The sequence below is a fragment of the Achroia grisella genome, unplaced genomic scaffold, assembly GCF_030625045.1.
Source record: "Achroia grisella isolate CSIRO2021 unplaced genomic scaffold, CSIRO_AGI_Agris_v1 utg509, whole genome shotgun sequence".
Lineage (NCBI taxonomy): Eukaryota > Metazoa > Arthropoda > Insecta > Lepidoptera > Pyralidae > Achroia > Achroia grisella.
The window spans coordinates 363778-386665 of NW_026712902.1; the positions used below are offsets into that span (position 1 = coordinate 363778).

The 22888-nt window shown below is 34.9% G+C and overlaps 1 protein-coding gene across 1 annotated transcript in view; it reads right to left on the minus strand.

The window, feature by feature from the left end:
* Window positions 1-22888, minus strand: part of LOC131846248 (sodium-independent sulfate anion transporter-like) — an 87142-nt gene that overhangs the window by 19693 nt on the left and 44561 nt on the right. The window contains exons 3-6 of the mRNA XM_059195510.1: window positions 18776-18906; window positions 18053-18188; window positions 10503-10630; window positions 2008-2100 (exon numbers count right to left, since the gene is read on the minus strand). Of these exons, the coding sequence (XP_059051493.1) occupies window positions 2008-2100; window positions 10503-10630; window positions 18053-18188; window positions 18776-18906 (488 nt within the window). The remainder of the gene's footprint in view (window positions 1-2007; window positions 2101-10502; window positions 10631-18052; window positions 18189-18775; window positions 18907-22888) is intronic.

Here is a 22888-nt window from a genome sequence, read left to right on the forward strand (position 1 = left end):
ATGTAGTATCCCTGAAAGAACCTACATATAACAGATTGATGGTTTGCAGATATTATTTTCAGTTTTACAAATTGCCAGTTTACCATAATTAACTACGTATTGAGAAATAATTATACACTGAAAATTATATGAGGTACCCATATTCACATCAATTAATTATATAAAATCTATCACTATCACATAACAATTTAAATAAAAAAAAAAAAATCGGGCTATTCGTTAAGGAGAAAATTGCTCCTAACCGATAGCCCGATTTTAGTGCAGACGCGTTACGACATATCTTCGTCGTGAGAAAAAAAGTAGGCATGTAAAAAAGTAACTGTAACATAGTACATAGATACATAGGTACATTAGCCGTGTCTGTAGACTGTCAGCGAACAATATTATACCTACATTGAATTTTCGATTGTACCCAATCAGGAGTTCGATACAGTTATATATCTATTATGTACGTATCTTTGCAAAACAGATGTCATGTAGACCGAATTCTCTGCCATCTATTTTCATGCTTTATTACTAATCACCCACTAGTAATCCGAACTGCTTCAGATATAGCGACATCTATCGCCTACGGCGGCGAAATAAAATAGCCCGTGAGTTAGGAAGGAACCATTTTCTTATATGGGATATATATATATATATATATTATATTATCTGTGGTGGTGACGTCAATCCATCATCAATAAACTTATTACAGTTCAATAGCGTATTAGTCACATCATTTGCAGACACAGTTAGACCAAATTGGAGATATTGTTATGTTATTGAACCTAATAACTGGGTTAATTAAGTTATATATATATATACTAGCTGTCCTGACAAACGTTGTTTTGCCTTAAAATAAAAAAAAAATTAGGGGTGGACTACCCCTAACATTTAGGGGGATGAAAAATAGATGTTAGCCGATTCTCAGACCTACTCAATATGCTCACAAAATTTCATGAGAATCGGTCAAGCCGTTTCGGAGGAGTATGGGAACGAAAAATGTGACACGAGAATTTTATATGTAAGATATATCATCATCATTGCCTTGCCTTTATCCTTTTTTATTTATAATATAAATTTTACATCAGAAATAATAATAATAATCCAACAAAATGCACACAGTGTCATCTAACACCAAACTAAGCAAAGCTTGTGTTATGGGTACTAAACATCAGATACAAAGTCTTAGATATTTTTTTACAGACATAATATACATAGAAAACACCCAGACCGATACAAATGAAGTCATGAATACAAATGTGTGCACGGTGTTAGGAATCGAACCCGCGACCATCGGAAGTAAAGCGGTGTTCTAAACCGCTATACCACCGAGGCTAGAAATACACAGTGTGAAATGGAGCAGCCTTTGTTGAGCTGTTAATATTTATAGAGTTACACGTAGAAGATACAATGGGACTAGCATCATCATATTATGATTAAGAGAGAAATTCAAAGAGGAAAATATTCTCAAAATATAATAAAAATCTTGACTTATTTCCAACAAAATTCATAATATTAATACTAGATTTAAAGACAAACTTGCTGTCCCCAATAATCGTTTAGAAAAAGTCAATAGGTCTTTTATGGGAATAGGTATAAAAATTTACAATAAGATACCAAAGGATATATTGGAATTACCCTTAAATAAATTCAAAACATCTGTTAAATCATATTTACTGAGCAAGGCCTATTACTCACTAAACGATTACTTAAATGACGAGCGTGCATGGCAATAGTTTTCATGTTCGGGATTTTCATTTAATGTTAGACATAGACACCTATATAAATACCTATGCATTGTAAATAAACTGGCTTTTTAAAAAATGTAAATCAATTGAGTTTCTTGCCAGTTCTTCTCAATTGGATCTATATACCGAACTGGACGGTAGGGAAAAAAAATTATAATGTAAAAACTTAACGTTCATAAACGGCTAAAATGTCCTACATGAATAAATGATTTTTGAATTTGAATTTGAATTTGATAAAAATCACTAAATAAATGTAATAAAAAAAATTACATACCCTGAGGAGAAGCAGCACCACGATGCAGGAGATGCCCAGCACCGCGTCCCAGAGTCTGGTCTCCCCGATGTGCTCGTACATGCCGGACCACACCTGTTCCAGGCCCAAGACATTAAAATGAGATATGTGCCTACACTTGTAATATTTCTCTCAACACTGGAGACCCTTCCATTAGTTTATGTCTCTAACATAGAATTAAGTTAAGTTTTACACACTCATCACATCTTACATAACGCTATAGTGGGGAGGTGATTACCACCGTGGTATAAACATATTTTTATGTCACTCGAATAACAACACCTGCTGATACCTGGTATCTATATCTTATATATAAAATTCTCGTGTCACAGTTTTCGTTCCCATACTCCTCCGAGACGGCTTGACCGATTCTCATGAAATTTTGTGAGCGCATTGAGTAGGTCTGAGAATCGGCCAATATCTATTTTTCATCCCCCTAAATGTTAGGGGTAGTCCCTAATTTTTTTTTATTTTAAGCCAAAACAATGCTTGGGGACAGCTAGTATAATATAAGATTATCCATGCATAGTATGAATTCCACGGAGTCTTTACGATGTTGCTTTAAGGAATCAAATATCCTCACCGTTGCTTCTCAATATATTTATGAAAATATGATGTATGCCAGGAAGAATATAGACAGTTTCAAAAGAGTTAGTGATTACACTAATAAAAGCTTACGCAACAATAACAAACTGAATTTACCTAAATGTCGTTTAACTAAAGTTAGTAATTCGTTTTATGGCAATTGCAATTGTTTAAAACAAAATAGCAGAGTCTGTTACAAATCTGCCTGAAAAAAGATTTAAATGTCATGTAAAACACTTCCTTTGGAAAAAAGCTTACTATAAAATTGAAGAATTCGTTAACGATAATAATGTTTTTATAGAAAAACTTAAAATCCATAGCACTGACAATATTTTCTGATTACACTAATAATTAGTGCGTAGCGAATTCTATGTTGATTATTGCATGCCTCTTACTTGTTATACTGTAATTATTATATAAAAAAAACATCTATTCAAAAGAGCAACACACAAGTTTCTTGCTCATTCTTCTTGTGATGAATCTGCATTCCGAATGAGTGGTAGAATAAAAATATGACTATTCAAAACTGCTTGTAATGAGTTTATTTGAATAAAGATTATTTCTATTTCTATTATTTGCCTGTATATAAGATTTTTTTTCCATCTGTACTATGCAGTTGGCCGCAGCTGGCCTTTACAGCTTCACCGAATGATAGGGGAGTGCAGATGGCACTCCAAACCAAAGGACGGACTTATGGAGCGGCTGAAAGACAACTCCTGACTATATCGTATAGTCAGGAGTTGTCTTTCAGCCATTGACGTATATTACTAGTCTGCACCGCACCGCTAGGGGTTCGAACCTCGAGAAGAGTCGACAGTGCCCGTGTACCTGCCTGGATTTGCCGAAGGCTCAAAAGGATTTTACCCCGTTAAAAAAAAAGGTCCATTACAGCTACTTGAATCAAATGCTTATACGCTCTGTAGACGGAAATTTGTTTACACTACTGTGGTTGCAAACAAGCCTACGGCCCATCTGATGTAAAACTGTTACCGTAGCCTATGTACGCTTGAGACACCAGGCGTGTCAGTGTGCGTTGCTGATCCTTAAGAAACCTTATACCCTTCTTGAAAAACCCCATAAAACCCTATGCTTCTAGTCACGCGAGGTAACCTCGGCAGGTAAGTTTATTCCACAATCTAAGTGTACGCGGGAGGAAGCTCCTCTAAAACCCCACTGTCCGAAACCACTTAGGTTCCAACGCGTGGGGATGAATTCCCTGTCGATGTAAAAGGTAGTCGTAGGCATCAACATTACATAGTATAAAACAAAGTCTCTATCGCTATCTGTCCTTATATACGCTTAAATATTTAAAACTACGCAACGGATTTTGAAGCGGTTTTTTTTATATAGATAGAGTGATTCAAGAGGAAGGTTTATATGTATAATACATGTACATCCGTGCCAAGCCGGGGCAAGTAGCTAGTGATAAATAATTTAGTAGTTATGTTAAAGCCTAGGTTTTTTACACGGTGTGGCGAGCGTACGCAATGGAAATAAACAGTTGAAGGTCATTAGAAAGTGTGCCGATAAAAACTGTCGCAAAAAGTATTAAATTATAGCAGCAAAAACGCAGTTTATTACTGTAATAATTAGCTTCCACTCCAATACGAGTAGGTACGCGGTGTCTACTACACCCGTTACATCTCAATGTTAACTGGTAATCTAAAGTTTAAGAGAATAGAAAATAATTTATTCAAATACACTTTATTTACTTTTGAATAGTTGGTTGGTAATTTATTGTACAGATTATTAACATGTCTTGAAAAAAAAATGGTGCATTGGCTGACTTGTCCCAAAAGTGGGATTTCTTCCAGTCAACCTTTGAGTGACTGAGGGGCTGAGACTATAGGATTTGTTCAGCGGGTTTATTGGTCTAAATGTAACAAACAGACGGACATACTCACTTTGGACAGACAGAGAGACAATCTCTGATACGTAAATTTTGAAAAGATTACAACTGGATCCTCTCCTGTAGTGTGTGTGTGTCCTAATGTTTTTTTTTAATTTATTTAGGGACACCAACAGTTTTACAATTATACAATTTATTTAATTACATGGTCTTAATCAGAGGTTCCCAAACTTTTTTGTGTCGTAGACCATTCTTGCCATATTCTTCGGTTTTGGGTAGACCCCCCATTCTTACATGGTATTGATTTTTTATAAATTTCTAACTGTAGTCAAGTTTAGTATTAAAAACATAAAGTAAAAACAACAAGATGATCGCTGTCGTAGACCCTTTGCAGTTTGTCATAGACCACTGGAGGTCGATATAGACCACTTTGGTGGAATCACTGATCTAAATGAACAATTATTTATAGGCGAATTCGGCATGCAAAATAATATACAAAGTTATATAACAAAAATATTTAAATCAACAGCTTTTTTACTATGATTTTGTTATGTTGTATGAATGCCTGTGCGTTCACCGCTAAGAAAACCCTTTTTGCTGTGGTTCCTCAATTCCAGAACACGTCCGTTACCATCTCTAAGAGTATTGGGATCCTCGGTGTCGACATCTCTAATACTGTTGAGTTCAGCAGTCACCTGGAAGGAAACGTAAAGCTGGCGTCCAAGAAGCTCGGTGTGCTCAATAGAGCGAGGCGGTACTTCACTGCGGACCAGAGACTTCTCTTATATAAGTCACAGGTTCGGCCGCACATGGAGTACTGCTCTCATCTTTGGGCGGGAGCACCTGGATACCAGCTCGGTCCTTTTGACTCGGTTCAGAGACGTGCTATGAGAATTGTCGATGATCCCAATCTCTCTGGCGGTATAAAAGCCACTTAGCTTGAGACGAGACTTCGCTTCGCTTTGTGTATTCTACCGATTATACAACGGACTCTGTTTTGAGGAATTGTTCGACATGATGCCGACAGCCACCTTTTACCATCGCACAGCTCGCCATCGACAGGGAATTCATCCCCACACGCTGGAACCTAAGTGGTCCCGAACAGTGGAGCGGTTTCAGAGGAGGTTCATCCCGTGTACACTTAGATTTTAGAATGAACTTCCTGCCGAGGTTTTCCCACGAGACTACAGCATGGGGTTTTTCAAGAAGGGTATATTAAGGTTTCTTAAGGGTCGGCAACGCGCACGTGATACCCCTGGTGTTTCAGGCGTTCATAGGCTACGGTAACCATTTACCATCAGATGGGCCGTATGCTTGATAGCCACCATCGTAGTATAAAAAAAATATTCACGTGTGTATTTTTTAAAAATTTAACTATTATAAACATATCACATCATTTTTAATCTATTTATATATTGTATAATGTTTTGTAATTGTATAATTGTTTAAGAGCTCGAAGTGTAATATATAAACATTCACGTATATATGTATGTAAGTATGTATTTAATTATAGGAGCCAACAGAATATCAGCGCTGCAGACTTATCTGTAGCTTCATGCTGAGTTGGTTGCCTCTTCATCATTGCGACACATAAAGCCACCTCCATTTTTTAATTTTGTAATATGATATTCCTGCATTTTTAATTTGTAAACTTTATTTCTATTTATAAAATGTATCTCATGTATGATATGTGTTTGTAATTGTTGAATAAAGCATTTATCTATTATCTATCTATTTTATCTGCGCGCGAAATTTTTTCTCCATTATCAAATTTAAAAAACTAATTATTTAGCAGCAGAGTGTCCATGAATAAACTATTAAAATAATAGAAATAGAAATAATCTTTATTCAAATAAACTTAATATAAGCACTGGGGCGAAAGGGGATTAGTATTGTGGACTGATGACCATATTGCTAGCAATGTACCATGTCAGGTTGACTTCCACGCGGTTGCCCCTGGAAACCATTTTGATAAATCTTAGTGAATTTATGGGCTAACTGTCCTGACCTCATGTTCATCTTATCATCCTCCACTGGTGCCCCGCCAGCGAAAACCGTCAGCGCAGGCGGGTGAGCCATTCCATTATCATCCATAAAAAAAATATAAGCACTTTTGAATATTCAAGTTTTTTTATTCTACCGCTTATTCAGAATGCAGATTCATCACAAGAAGAGTAAGCAAGAAACTTGTGTGTTGCTCTTTTAAATAAATATTGATTTACTTATATTTAATTAACAACAAGGATTAGGCATGCGACAATCAACATAGAAACCGCTACGCACTTAATCTCTGTTCAATCAGATAACATTATCAGCGCTATGAATTTTAAGTTACATATTTTCTACAAAAACATCATTATCATTTATAAATTCTTCAATTTTATAATAAGCTTTTTTACAAAGAAAATATTTTATGACACATTTGAATTTTTTTTCTGGCAAATTGACTACAGACTCTGGCGGTCTTATTACAAAAAATCTGTTAAAACTCGGACGAAACGTGGTCTAAATGGTCGAGGTTTAAACCATTCCTAAAGTTAATACTTGGAATAAACCTAACATTATTACGAATCCAGATCTAACAGAGGACTACTTAGTACTACAGTTAAATCGTTCCTTATGTATTCCATACAGAAATCAGTCACTCATGTCTGTCACCGTACAATTACGTTCCATTTTACCAGAAAACTGAAAAGATCAAAAATAATATTAGTTCAAAGAAAAATGTATAAACTAAAAATAAATTTATTTCTATTTATCTATGTCTTCATTATAACTATTTCATTAATATATAATATTTATTAATGTACTATTAGGCTGAAAATCAGTTTTAAATTACAAGTAGGAGTCCTATACGGAGAAAAGGAACGGCGAGATATTTTTATTGGATCGTTCGAATGGTGACTATTTCAAAGTCAAATGAGTGAAAAAATAACAAATAACGTCTTTTATATATTTTTATTGTCGTAAAATTTGCTTTAAATATTTTTAATTTAGTTAAACTATTTTTCCAAAAACTACAACTTACAATAGAATTTTTAAAATGGAGTTTGTATTTTTGCATTTAGACCACTGTTAAACTAGGGGCATCGCAGGTCTAACTTTAGACCATAGACGAATCACGATTTAGAGATAAACTTCATTTTGTAATAAGGAATACATTGGTGAATGGTTTATTACTAGTGCTAAACCAGGTTTATCTTTTTGTAATAAGGCCGTGGGAGTTTGTTGTTAAGCTAGCTAAAGCTTGTGTTATGGGTTCTAGACAACTGATACAAATACATAGATTTTTTTTTGTAAATACATACATATTATACATAGCGCTATGAATTTTAAGTTAACTTAGATCTCACTTAAGTCTAGGACGAGTGAAACGCATCTTCAGTATAGTGTCCATGAATAAATTACTAAAATTAGATTCCTAAGATCTCACTTAAGTCTAGAACGAGTGAAACGCATCTTCAGTATAGTGTCCATGAATAAATTACTAAAATTAGATTCCTAAGATCTCACTTAAGTCTAGGACGAGTGAAACGCATCTTCAGCATAGTGTCCATGAATAAATTACTAAAATTTAATGTATACGTATTTTTTAATTGTAATATTTGCGCGTCCGTACTGAGGGCCCAACTGAAAATCAGCGCTGGAAACTATTTGCATTAATAAATTTTTTAATGTGTAAATTATTCTTGTATTTCTTATTTATTACTGTAAAAACGAGTTAATAAAAATTCTATTCTATTCTATTCTAAAATTAGATTCCTAAGATCTCACTTAAGTCTAGAACGAGTGAAACGCATCTTCAGTATAGTGTCCATGAATAAATTACTAAAATTAGATTCCTAAGATCTCACTTAAGTCTAGGACGAGTGAAACGCATCTTCAGCATAGTGTCCATGAATAAATTACTAAAATTAGATTCCTAAGATCTCACTTATGTCTAGGGCAAGTGAAATGCATCTTCAGCATAGTGTCCATGAATAAATTACTAAAATTAGATTCCTAAGATCTCACTTAAGTCTAGGACGAGTGAAACGCATCTTCAGCATAGTGTCCATGAATAAATTACTAAAATTTAATGTATACGTATTTTTTAATTGTAATATTTGCGCGTCCGTACTGAGAGCCCAACTGAAAATCAGCGCTGGAAACTATTTCCAGCATTATGCTGAGTTGTGGCCCACATTGACTCCGTTTTAATGTGTAAATTATTCTTGTATTTCTTATTTATTACTGTAAAAACGAGTTAATAAAAATTCTATTCTATTCTATTCTAAAATTAGATTCCTAAGATCTCACTTAAGTCTAGGGCGAGTGAAACGCATCTTTACCATAAATAACAAATGCAAACAGCCTCCACTCATTTCCATATAAGCTGACTAAAACATTAGCTAAGACGTATTTACTCAATTATTTATACGTACCGCCATTTCCTGTACCCCATTAACTAACTCTCGTGTACAATTTACGCAGATTGTCATCTGATTTGTGTTCTCGAACATCACTTCCTCAATACCACGTACTTTAATGACTAGGACGAATTAAGTGATTTGTTAAATGCTAGCCTCTTTTAAACTTTATTTGCATGTCATCATATATTAGCCACTCATCATTTATATTAGCCACTACAGTTAGTCGCGATTGGCCGCGTGGAATTTAAGTTTATTTTTCTAAAATATAAGTAGCCTAAGTTACTCCTTATTACATCAGCTAGTTGCCAATAAAAGTCCCGTCAAAATCGGTCCAGATATTTCAGAGATTAGCCGGAACAAACAGACAGATAGACAAAAATTGTAAAAAATGTTATTTCGGCGTATGTACCGGTGTTTGCTTCAAATATTAGATACAGAATTATTTTATTATTACATAGTATAAAACAAAGTCGCTGTCGCTGTCTGTCCGCCCCTATGTATGCTTAAATCTTTAAAACCATGCAACGGATTTTGATGCGTTTTCATTTTAATAGATACAGTTATTCAAGAGGAAGGTTTACATATAATATATGTACACCCGTGCGAAGTCGGGGCGAGTAGGTACTACTGTAGAGGTAGTACTTTAGAGTTAGTTAAGAGAAGGGTATAACTACCTAGTTATACCCTTCTCTTAACTAACTCTATATAATCTGTAACTCTCTCTTGAATCACTCTATCTATTACAAAAAATACTTTAAATTCCGTTGCGTAGTTTTAAAGATTTAAGCATATATAAGGACAGACAGCGACAGCGACTTTGTTTTATACTATGTAGTGAGGAGCAACTAACAAAATAATAATAATAATAATAATTTATTTATTTGCTTGCTACATGGTAGTTTCGGATCTTAATAACTAATATAAGTACATGACCTGCAGCACCCCATGGAGGTATGCAAATATTAAAATTAAATCATATTCAACTTATATATAAAATTCTCGTGTCACAGTTTTCGTTCCCATACTCCTCCGAAACGGCTTGACCGATTCTCATAAAATTTTGTGAGCCAATTGAGTAGGTCTGAGAATCGGCCAACATCTATTTTTCATCCCCCTAAATGTTAGGGGGATGAAACGATACGACACTTACTAACTTGATACGACACGACGAACTAATTAACAACATTATAGAAGGAAAAATAGATGGAAAGAGAGGAAGGGGAAGACCGAGACACAGCTATATCAAGCAGGTTAAAGAAAAAGTTGGAGTCGTGTCGTATCAACAGTGAAGGGACTGATAGAAGATCGTGGAAGGTGGCGGGAGCTCCACCGACAAGAGCACAGCTCTTAAAAAAAAAATGTTAGGGGTAGTCCACCCCTAGATTTTTATTTTATTTTAAGGCAAAACAACGTTTGCCGGGACAGGTAGTTTAATATAAAACTATGTCATTACAGTACGAATACCCACAAATACATTTAAATATCTATATTAATTAATTAATGTTAATATTTATGCTTATTAAAAAAAAAATATAATGTCATCCATTTTGCAATGAGTAGTATGTAAATTTTTATGACATCGTTTCTTTCAATACATACGGGTTTCAAATGTAAAACATTGCCTGCCTTACCTGCAGAAATTTTCCACCAGGGAAGCTGAGGCCCAGTATATCCTTGACTTGCGTGGTGGCGATGATGATGGCAGCCGCTGATGTGAACCCAACAGACACCGGGCCGCTGATGAAGTCGATCAGGAACCCTGAACATGGAAATGTTGCCATCAGGAAATATGATTTTTTTAAGTATGATATTGGAATGGTGCACCCGCCTGCGCTAATGGTTTACGCTGGCGAGGCACCAGTGGTGGATGATAAGATGAGCCTGAAGTCAGGTCAGTTAGCACATCGTGATAATTTCACCAAGAATTTATCACGATGGTTTCCAGGGGAAACCGCGTGGAGGTCAACCTGACATGGTACATTGCTAGCAATATGATCAGTTCACATTACTAACAATCCCCCCAGGAAATATGATTAGAGTAGGCAGATATTTTTTCAGCCTTTATAGACTTAAAAAAATGCTTAAATGGGCAAAAAATACGCCAAATTAGTTTTTTACCGGGGACAAATAAAAACAAGAGTGACCGACATAGCCCGAAGAATTGCGACTCTGAAGTGGCAATGGGCAGGGCACATAGCTCGTAGGACAGATGGCCGTTGGGGCAGTAAAGTCCTCGAGTGGCGACCACGGACCGGAAGACGCAGCGTGGGAAGGCCTCCAGCAAGGTGGACCGACGATCTGGTCAAGATCGCTGGAAAGCATCGGATACGAGCAGCGCAGGACCGATCGTCGTGGAGATCTATGGGGGAAGCCTACGTCCAGCAGTGGACGTCTTCCGGGCTGCGATGATGATGATGAAGAAATAAAAACAAAATTATATAGTAACATTTTTTTTTATATATTCTTCTGAGGAGCAAGTCAGCTTAAACATATTTTTATTGGTTTTAACATATTTATAAAAATCAATACAATTATAATCGTAATAAAAGACGGTTATCAACTCGCTTTTTATTACATTAGTGGTCGAACGTTGAACGTTCGTATATTTAGCACTCACGCTTACGCTTTTTGTCTAGCGTAGATCGATCGATTTAATAATAAAAAATGCAGCTCGATTCGAATGCGGGACAGAGTCCATCCCGCCGGGACTTATTTTTATTTTATTTTTTTTTATTGGATTGTTTGGGCTATTGTCAGATGTGTAGCACCTGTAGCACTGCGACCTACATAGATCTATTGTGCTCGCCCTTTTCAGAGTTCGCTACCTAGACCCGTCAGATACAAGAATTGAAGGATATTCTTAGGAGCGATGGTTTTTATCTCCTCGGGAAAGAGTGTAAACTTTCCAAAGGAGATATTTCGTTTATGCATGAGTGGGCTACAACCACATAGGATGTGAAGCGGCGTTTCCTCTTCAGTTTGGCAGAATCTGCAGATACTTATCGAGCATAGGCCTAGTTTAGCCATATGCTTGTTTAATTTGCAGTATCCTGTGAGGGCCCTAGTCATCATGCATATGTTGTTTTTACTCAATAGCAGTAGTCTATTGGAGTATTTGGTCGAGAAGCCCGATATTAGGTCTTTTGAAGTTTAGGTCTTTTAATCCTGGCATTTCTTGCCAGTGATTCAGTGCTTCTCGTTTGGTTATTAATTTGAGATGTCCCAGTTTTAGGCAACGAGGCACACCACAGAAGGGTTCGGGGCCCACGGCGGGACTTAAATCAAGCCTAAAATACGGGACATCCCGGGAAATACGGGACGTCTGGCAGATATGATACAGAGGCTGTGCCCGCGTGAAATTTATAGGCTACAACAGAGCGTTCACGCGTTGCTGTGGCTAAAGTTAAGTAATATTGCGACTATAAATTGAGATGTAAGCTATCCTATCTCTCAAGTTGGATCAAATTGCACACAATGTGCAAATCAAATTTGCAATCGGTTGATTAGTTTAGGAGTCCATCGCGGACGAACAACGTGACACGTAATTTTTATACATGTAGTATAGTTGCTGTCTGTACCGATTTGTTTAATCGATTTTTTTTTTTATATCGATTTGTTTAATCGACTCTTTTTTTGTCGCCATCGGTTGCGCTCAGACGCCTGGTGTAAATATTAGTTTTAAAGCTGACCATCAGTGGGATCGGCCTCAGTCTTTTCCTATCTTGCCTGTTACCATTAATATATTCAAAATTTACGTTACAATTATAGTAGTTTTTCATTACTGTCAAAATTTACTTAACAATTATAGCATTTTCATTACTGTCAAATCAAATCATAAATATTCAATATAAATTCATCAAAAAAATATTCTTTAGATATAATGTTCAGTGTATTATATAACACAAAAATACATTTTTATACATTCCGTACATAGTAATTTTTACAGTGTTAAGCTACAAACCTACAATTATTTTTCAAACGGATAAATATTTTAAATACACCATATGAATATTTGTTTTTATAAATATGGCGGTTAGTCTTTGTTTCCGAAAAATAGAAACGTCAAAGTTAACTTTTGTGCCTAAACAACAGCCGATAGTGAAAAAATGAAGAGGACATGTTTTGTGCGCATTTTTTTTCTCTACAACTTTTATTTGAAACGTTTTCTCATATGTCTTACCGTTATCGAGTTATTTTGAAAAATGGCATTTTTCAACTTAATTTTTAATTTTTTCATCCCTTTCAAGTCTCTTAAATCAAAATTTCTTTTAGAAAATTATTGTTCACGCATTTCCGGACTTATTTCTATATATTGGACCAAAACTAGTCAAATCATGGTTTAATTTTAAAGTTTTACTATACTAATAGTGCTATATCGCTATATAAAAATTGCTAAAAGCAACATACACAATGTTAAATATGGCTTCGAGATTAAAAACAGACTATAAACAGACGCGGGTAAATCCGCGCACACAGCTTATATATTGTAGACATATCGCGTATCTAGTACAATACTGGTGTAATTCAGATATTAGAAATTTTTGAAATTAGACTTTAATTCAACAGCTATAAAGTGGAATTTCCAATATTTGTAATTTCTGAGTTAAGCCAGTAATAAATTATATATTTATATTTTTTAAGTTAAGCCAGTATTATATGAAATTTTTGAAATTATTATCAGACTTTCCAATATTTTATTTTATAGGACCGTATTTTCATATAAAAATATAGGACCGTATTTTCATATAAAATACAATAATACGATCTTCAAAAATTGCATAATTTTTAATTACGACGGTTTAGCAAAATGTAAAGATGTATTTTGATATTTTGTGTTACTAGTGTCCATGAAAACGAAACTATATCGAGGTCTAATTCGATGTTAGCGCCATCTAGTGACGCGCGTCGACATTAACAATTCACTTGTGTACCCAAGTGTCTGTACATCAAAACTGGTGTTTAAAAAAAAGATGAAACTTTTTCTACTAGACATTTCCTAGTATTTATATATAATTATTATTATTATTTGAGAGCCTTTGATCGCTTAGGTGCTGGTCTGCGTCAACAGTTATTTGAATTTATATTGATATATATATAATGATATTTTTAGGGTTTCTTTATAAAATAAACTGAAATTAGTTTCTCTGTAAACAAAGAAATGTTTTATTTAATTTTATAACACTACAATTAATTAGCTCTGAAATAATGAATCACACATATAACTCATCTGTAAACAAAGAAACGACATTTAAAGTTTATTACAATTATTATTCAACTATTACTGTCTTTTTATAATATATATATTTTATATATCCGATCCATTTTTTTTTTTTTGGTTCTGTTTTTCCCTTTTTAGGGAAAGGCAAAAGGACTCAGCCCATACAGCCATTGTCTTCAGTAATATTTTCGTATATATTTTTTTTTGTTCTAATACTTGTCTTCAGTAGATACAAATCTTGAAAAGTTGATATAACGTACTCGAAAATGGGTTTGTATGTTTCTGGGTTCTTCAATAGATTCTGGATGGAGCGCGGCACGATCCATTTTTATGTTATTTCTATTGACAGCTCCCTTTGACACTCCTTGCAATCAACAGCGCGGAACGTGCCAAAATTTTAATTGTTGAAATATTTAATTATATTATTATAAAGAATTTCTTTATATATATTCAAACTAATATTATTATATATAAATATATATTTTGATTGATTTAATTTATTATTTTTTTCTTCTATAATTTTTATTAAGGATGAGTTAAATTTAAGTTAAATTAAGTGAATATGTCGCTGCACGCGATCTCATCACCGCTGGGCTGCTACTGAATTTCAGTGTTTTGCTCGTTGAGCAAATTGTTCACTGAGTTGCTCTACCCTTTAGAATAGAATAGAATAGAAAATAATTTATTTAAATAAACTTAATTTAAGCACTTTTGAATAGTCATAATATTTTTTTTTATCTACCACTCGTTCGGTAAGCTGTCTCATCACAAGAAGAACGAGCAAGAAACTTGTGTGTTGCTCTTTTAAATAATCCTTGTAAGTTTACATTTACAAGTCGAAACATGTGAATACAAACTACCAACCAGCACTATTTTTTTTGGGTCAAATATAAATCTACACATATAAATAAAATTGGAGTGTCTGTTTGTAATATTGAAATAATCGTTTTTGACTACATATATATGAATATAAATACGGTACATACATTAAAATAACATTTTTTACAATTTTTGTCTGTCTGTTTGTTCCGGCTAATCTCTGAAATGGCTGGACTGATTTTGACGGGACCTTTATTGGCAGGTAGCTGATGCAATAAGAAGTAACTTAGGTTACTTTTATTCCAGAAAAAATCTTTTATTAAAAAAAAATTAAGTTAAATTCCACGCGGACGAAGTCGCGAGTACAGCTAGTTGTTAATAACATCGTTACATAATTAAGGCTCTAGTGTTTTACTGAAGTCATCATTACATAGACAAATAAATTAACAAAGTCACTGTCACTGTCTGTCCCTATGTATGCTTAAATCTTTAAAACTACGCAACGGATTTTGAAGCCATTTTTTTAATAGATAGAGCGATTCAAGAGGAAGGTCTATATGTATATTACACGATGACGACCCCGGTGGTCTAGCGGTCTAGTACACCGCTTTACGACCGACGGTCGCGGGTTCGATTCCTCGCACGGCACAAACATTTGTATTCATGAGTATAATTGTTTGTATCGGTCTGGGTATTTTCTATGTATAATATGCATTTATTTACAATAAATATATATATCTATGTATATGTATCAGTTATCTAGTACTCATAACACAAACTTCAGCTAGCTTAACTTGGGTCTAGATTGTGCTGTGTGAATTGTCCTGAGATTAATATTATTCCTAACCTCAAAAAAAAAATCTCATCTCCCCTCTTAAGGAGAGTATTATTATTATTATTATTACACATACCTACACCCGTGCGGAGCCGGGGTGAGTAGCTAGTAAAATATACACAATGGTGCATAGAAATCGGCAACTCATCTCCTATTAAGAGCCGTTGGATGTAGCGACTGAAAACATGCCTCTTGTTTGTTACAAGTTCCATCAACAATGATACATCACTCTTTGTATTTATTGTGACTTCATACGATCGGAATGTGGACTTGTCATGGCAGATAGATAAATAAAAAAAACGGTCAAGTGTAAGTCAGTATTACTCGTGAGAGGTTCTGAATTATATATTCTTAATTTATACAATATTTTCTTTACTAGATTACAAATTGTATACCGAACCTGCAGGCTTAATCATTACTAATATATATAATGAAAATCAGCGTCGTGGCTTTTGTCATGGCATAATGCTGAGATGGGCCCCCTACACGCACATCAGTACACAGTGACGCGGTGACGATGCTCCGCAGTGCAAAAAAGCTTACTATAAAATTGAAGAATTCGTTAACGACAATAATGTTTTTATAGAAAAACTTAAAATCCATAGCACTGACAATATTATCTGATTACACTAATAATTAGTGCGTAGCGATTTCTATGTTGATTATCGTATGCCTCTTACTTGTTATACTGTAATTATTATATAAAAAACAACATCTATTCAAAAGAGCAACACACAAGTTTCTTGCTCATTCTTCTTGTGATGAATCTGCATTCCGAATGAGTGGTAGAATCAAAATATGACTATTCAAAAGTGCTTGTGATGAGTTTATTTGAATAAAGATTATTTCTATTTCTATTTCTAAATGTGAAAGTAACTCTATCTGTCTGTCTGTCTCCCTTTCACGTCAAAACTACTGAACCGATTTAAATGAAATATGGTACACAGATGGTCTAGACCCAGACAAAGGCTATAGGCTACTTTTGAATTCGGAAAAGGGTTGTAGGGGGTTGAAAGGGGCGATGAAAGATTATATGGAAGTAATGTCATTTTACGCGGACGAAGTCGTGGGCACAGCTAGTCTATACATTATAAAATTAGAGTGTCTTTTTGTAATATTCAAATTAACCGTTTTTTACTACATGCATATGAATATATATACGGTACATACACCAAAATAACATTTTTTAAAAATTTTGTCTCTGTGTCGGTCTGTCTGTTTGTTTCGGTTAATCTCTGAAATGGCTGTACGGATTTTGACGGGACATTTTTTGGCAGGTAACTGATGTAACAAGGAGTAACTTAAGCTACTTTTATTTTAGAAAAATAAAGTTAAATTCCACGCGGACGAAGTCGCGAGAACAGCTAGTCTAATATAAAATTATGTCATTAAATTTATAAATGTCACTATCCTACAAATACATTTAAATATTTATATTAATTAATTAATGTCAGATTAATTAATAAAACAATATATAATGTCATCCATTTTGTAAAATATTTTTTGTAATAGAGTTTTATAAAGATACATGTTTTGCAATTTTGGGTTGGGAACCCAAGACACAGTTAGATTAGTCACACTAACAAACCGCGCGGGTGTCAGATTTGATTTAGTACTATACATATAACTATATATACAAGTCGTTCACCCCACTTCACTCACATCGGCTACCTGGCTACCGGTTATAACCGATTTTTTTGTCGATGACTACTTTATGATTATTCTTCGTTGTTTAAACATAAGACCTCGGTTGTTTAGCGGTTTAGTACAAAATTTTATTTCCAATGGTCGCAGGTTCGATTCCTCGCACGGTGCAAACTTTTATGACTATGAGTTTGTATCGGTTTATGTTTTTTATGTATGTATACAAAAAATATCTAAGTATTTATATCAGTCGTCTAATACCCATATAACAAATAAAAAAAAAAATAGGTCAAAAGGATGTCGACACAAAAGAAGAGGCAGTATAATACTATAAAATTAAAAAAAAACCTATAATACATGGTTTCCTAAGCTTGGGACTAGATAGAGCTATGTGAATTCCACAGCGAGGTTTTCTAGAAACTTTTTGCCACGCACAACCACATTGTGGAATCACGTTCCAGCAATGGTATTTCCTAAACGATACGATATTGAAACCTTCAAGAAAAGAGCTTATCCCTTAAGGCCGACAACGTACTTGTAATTCCCCTGGTATTGCGGGTGCTCATGGGCCGCGGTAATCACTTACCATCAGGCGAGCCGCATGTTCATTTCCCCTGTGCTATAAAAAATATTATATATATGTTATTGTACAATTAGAGACATACCAAGCTGAAGGATCCCCATGACAAGCTCGACGCAGCCGGAGAGAAACGCGAGCAGAACTGCGAACTCAGGACCCAAGCCGTGCAGATTCTCTCTGGTCAGGATAGCTGCTATAGCGGTCGGCCCTATCGCAGAGTCCTATGTCAGAAAGAAATGTATTAAATTTCGGTGCAGTAAGAAATTAGTATTATTAGTAGTTTTTACATTTTATGCCTGTCTGTCTGTCTGTTTGTTCCGGCTAATCTCAGAAATGGCGGGACCGATTTTGAGGGGATTTTTTTTAATAGGTAGCTAATCTAATGAGGAGAGGAAAATAAAGGTAAATTCCACGTGGACGAATTCGCGGGTACAGCTAGTAAGCAATATAAATTAACCATACGTAATAGCTATATGTATTATAGCTGTACCCGCGACTTCGTCTGCGTGGAATTAAACTATATTTTTGTAAAATAAAAGTAGCCTAAGTTACTTCTTATAACATCAGCTACCACCTAAAAATGTCTCGTCAAAATCGGTCTAGCCATTTCAGAGATTACCCGGAACAAACATACAGACAGACAGACATAAATTGTAAAAAAAAATATTTTGGTTTATATACCATATTTATATCCATATGCATGTAGTAAAATCGGTTATATCAATATTACAAACAGACACTCCAATTTTATTTATATGTAAGAATTGATAACAATTGCATCGTGGTGTAGATACTGGTAGATACTCACCTTCACAGAGCCGAAGACTGTGTAAACAAAACAGGCCATGAAGGACGAGTAGAGTCCGTATTGGGGTGGTAGACCGGCCACGCCAGCGTACGCTATCGCCTGAGGAATCACCGTCAGGCCTACTGTTATACCTGCAATTGAATGTTATATTAATATAAAAGAACTGGCTTCTTGAACAGAATTTATGTTTGATGGAAGAGAGTGGAGAGTGGAATCCACCATTCCAGTAATTTTTTTTTTTTATAACACAGGGGACAAACGAGCATGCGGCTCACCTGATGGTAAGTGATTACCGCCGCCCATGAGCACCCGCAACACCAGGGGAATTACAAGTACGTTGTCGGCCTTTTAAAAAGGAATAAGCTCTTTTCTTGAAGGTTTCAATATCGTATCGGTTCGGAAATACCATTGCTGGAAGGTGATTCCATAATGTGGTTGTGCGAGGCAATCAAATCAATTGGAGACTACCTTCCTTTATTAACAATCTCCTGTTCCACGTTGGAGATGACGTCTACAACGTCTATAAAGTTAACCCTGCAGGAAATATCGGAAAATGTAGTGAAAGAACAATCACTATCAGAAAATTTTTAAATACGATTATAATTTATTACGATTTTACGTGATCTAGTGTTTTGAGTAGTCATGCTCACTAAAACGTCCAGACTTGTGGCGGCGTGGTGGGCCGGGTCATTGGGCTCCCTTATGGTCGAGCGCAGTGATGGCTGGCTCATCCGTCATACTCGTGAACCGGTGCTGCTTGTAGGAACTGGTCTGCTCTAATCACTATGACTGATTCCCTCTTATTAATTGTTTAACCAGTTGGTTATATATTCAATATTTTATCTATTTGAGTATTTAATTGAATTAGTGCTAATTGGTGGTTTGTATTCACACACTAAAACTTAAAAATGTAAAGTAATCATAAAATTATTTAAAAGAGCAACACGCAAGTTTCTTGCTCGTTCTTCTTGTGATGAGACAGCTTTCCGAATGAGCGGTAGATTAAAAAAATGTAATGACTATTCAAAAGTGCTTCAATGTAAGTTTATTTGAATAAATGATTTTCTATTCTATTCTATAATCTTTTTATTTGATGTTACCGTTGTTAACTGATCAACATTGGAATACGCCGTTTCACACCTTTTAGTAATCTTGAATTACAAACTAGTAACCTTTCAGTATAGCGTGCTTATTCTATGAACTAACAAAAACTTAATAAGTCAATTACAATATCGATAGACCAATGCACTCGATTTATTCAGTTTGTTGTCAATTCGGTGGTCTAGTGGTTTAGCACACCGCTTTACTATCCGATGGTCGTGGGTTCGATTCCTCGCACGGTACAAACATTTGTATTGTATGAGTATGATTGTTTGTATCGGTCTGCGTGTTTTCTATGTATAATATGTATTTATTTACAAAAAAAATGTATGCATGTATTTATATCAGTTGTCAAGTACTGCTTAGCTTGGGACTAGATGGCGCTGTGTGAATTGTCCGAAGAAAAAAATTAAGAACAAAACTGAATTGAATTGAAGTCGATATTGAGATCAGAGTAGAGCAGTTGTTAGAGCAGAGGACACTTCAAACCCGCAAGAGGATCAATTCTGTCTGAAGGATACGACTTTAGTCTGAGAGCTGGGGTAGTGGTAAGAAACTAGGCTCTGGAGGAAAAAAAATCGTTAACATTTTTGTCTTAGTTTTTAATCTAATAGAGTGTATCGTAAAACTTTATAAAATCGATCTAAACGTCCATTATGCGTTTGAATGAAATAGTTGCGATCCGGAATTGAACGGAAAAAAATATAAATCTATTTATTGTATTCTTACATCCAGATAATGCTAGGTTTTTTTGTTAAAATACGTAGCAGATAGTACGCTTTATTCTAGATTAGGAAATGAGATGAGTGTCTGTGAACTGTAACGATTTATGTTACTTTTTTATTAGCTCTAATTGATCTTAAGACCTGAATAATGGTGAGCAATACTTATGTTAATAACTCTTTATAATAATAATATAAAAATATTTTTTCCCTACCGTCCAGGCAAGAAACTGAAATGAATTTCTTTTGCTTTTAAATTCAGTTTACTTATATAGGTGTCTATGTTTAACATTAAATGAAAATCCCGTGCATGAACAACTATTGCCATGCACGCTCGTCATTCAAGTAATCGTTTAGTGAGTAATAGACTTTGCTCAATAAATATGATTTAGTAAACATAAAATGTATGTTCTAGAAGTTTGATATAATCATGTTTATTATTGAGTACTGTTATTCGTCGTTATTCACTTACTTTAATATTTCTGAGTAGGTAGTAGGTACTCTAGGTAGGACGGACGGACAGCGACAGTGACTTTGTTTTATACTATGTTATACAGATACTTCTATTACTATCTATTCCATCTGTGATTCAAATCGAGGATATATTTATTTTTATATATAAGTAACCAAATGACAAAATAATGAAGAATAAGAATCTATATATATATATAACTCAAAGGTGACTGACATAGTGATCTATCTATATATATATATGGACTCAAAGGTGAAATTTGACATAGTAGATGTTATGACGTAGGCATTCGCTAAGAAAGGATTTTGATTATTTCTACCCCCAACGGGATAAAATAGGGGATGAAAGTTTGTATGAAACGTTGTCAATTTTAAACCGATCGAGCTGACTTTGCATACATAAATCTACTATGTCGGGGGGAAGGGGATTGTTAGTAATGTGGATTGATAACCTCATTGCTAGCAATGTACCATGTCAGGTCGACCTCCACGCGGTTCCCCCTGGAAACCATCGTGTTAAATTCCTGATGAATTTGCACGATGGGCTAACTGACCTGACCCCATGCTCATCTTATCATCCTCCACTGGTGCCCCGCCAGCGTAAACCGTTAGCGCAGGCGGGTGCAGCATTCCATTATCAACCCAAAAAAAAAATCTACTATGTCATAGGCATCCCCTAAGAAAGGATTTTGATAAATTCCACCCCTAAGGGGATAAATTAACGCGAGCGAAGTCGCGGGCAAAAGCTAGTGTATTATATATATAAACCTTCCTCTTGAATCACTCTATCTATTGAAAACAACCGCTTCAAAATCCGTTGCGTAGTTTTAAAGATTTAAGCATACATAGGGACGGACGGACAGCGACAGCGACTTTGTTTTATACTATGTTATACAGATCTAGAAACGCAGTAGCGTGTCAAAGCCGAGTTTCAAGTAAACTGGCAAGCAGCACCGTGTGTATATTTACACGAACCATTTGGAGCCACTTTTGACCCCCTCATAACTCAAAAACTCTTTCACACAAACTTGTCAAATTCGGTTCATATATTGAGACTTGCGAGATAAATATGTGTTCCAAATTTCATAAACATATCTCAAACGGTTATTTAGATATTAATGTCCAAAAATCGTCATTTTTATCACTGATCAACTATAGATCAAAATTATAACCCACTTCCAGATGACCTAGGAAGTTCAAATTTGGCATGCAGATAGGTAATTAGGTGAATATAAAGGAAAAAATCTGAAACTGGTAAATTGTTATCATACTTCTATTACTATCTATTCCATCTGTGATTTTATTTTTATGTATAAGTAACCAAATGACACAATAATGAAGACAAACATTATAACGGTCGTTCTATTTATATAAAAATAATAATATGGTGTTAAAAATGACTTCTCATGAATTATATATATAAATTTCGATATATAATTGCGCACAATTTGTCAAGTTTTGCTCAATTACACCATGTAATGATTAAATTGTGTTTTTCATTCATATAAGGTTGTTATTTTATGGAATTTTCATGTGACTTGTCAGATTACTTCCGTCCCTTTTTGTCGATGTCAAATCACATCTAGTAAAGGTATCCACAACTTAGTAGTTTCGCACGCCTTCCAATGGTCGCGGGTTCGATTCCTCGCACGGTACAAATATTTGTATTCATGAGTATGATTATCTGTGTCAGTCTGGGTGTTTTCTATATATATTACTAGATGTACCCGCGACTTCGTCCGCGTGAAATTACTCTCTCCCTCTTTCTTCATTTTTCTAAAATAAAAGTAGCCTATGTTACTCCTTATTACATCAGCTA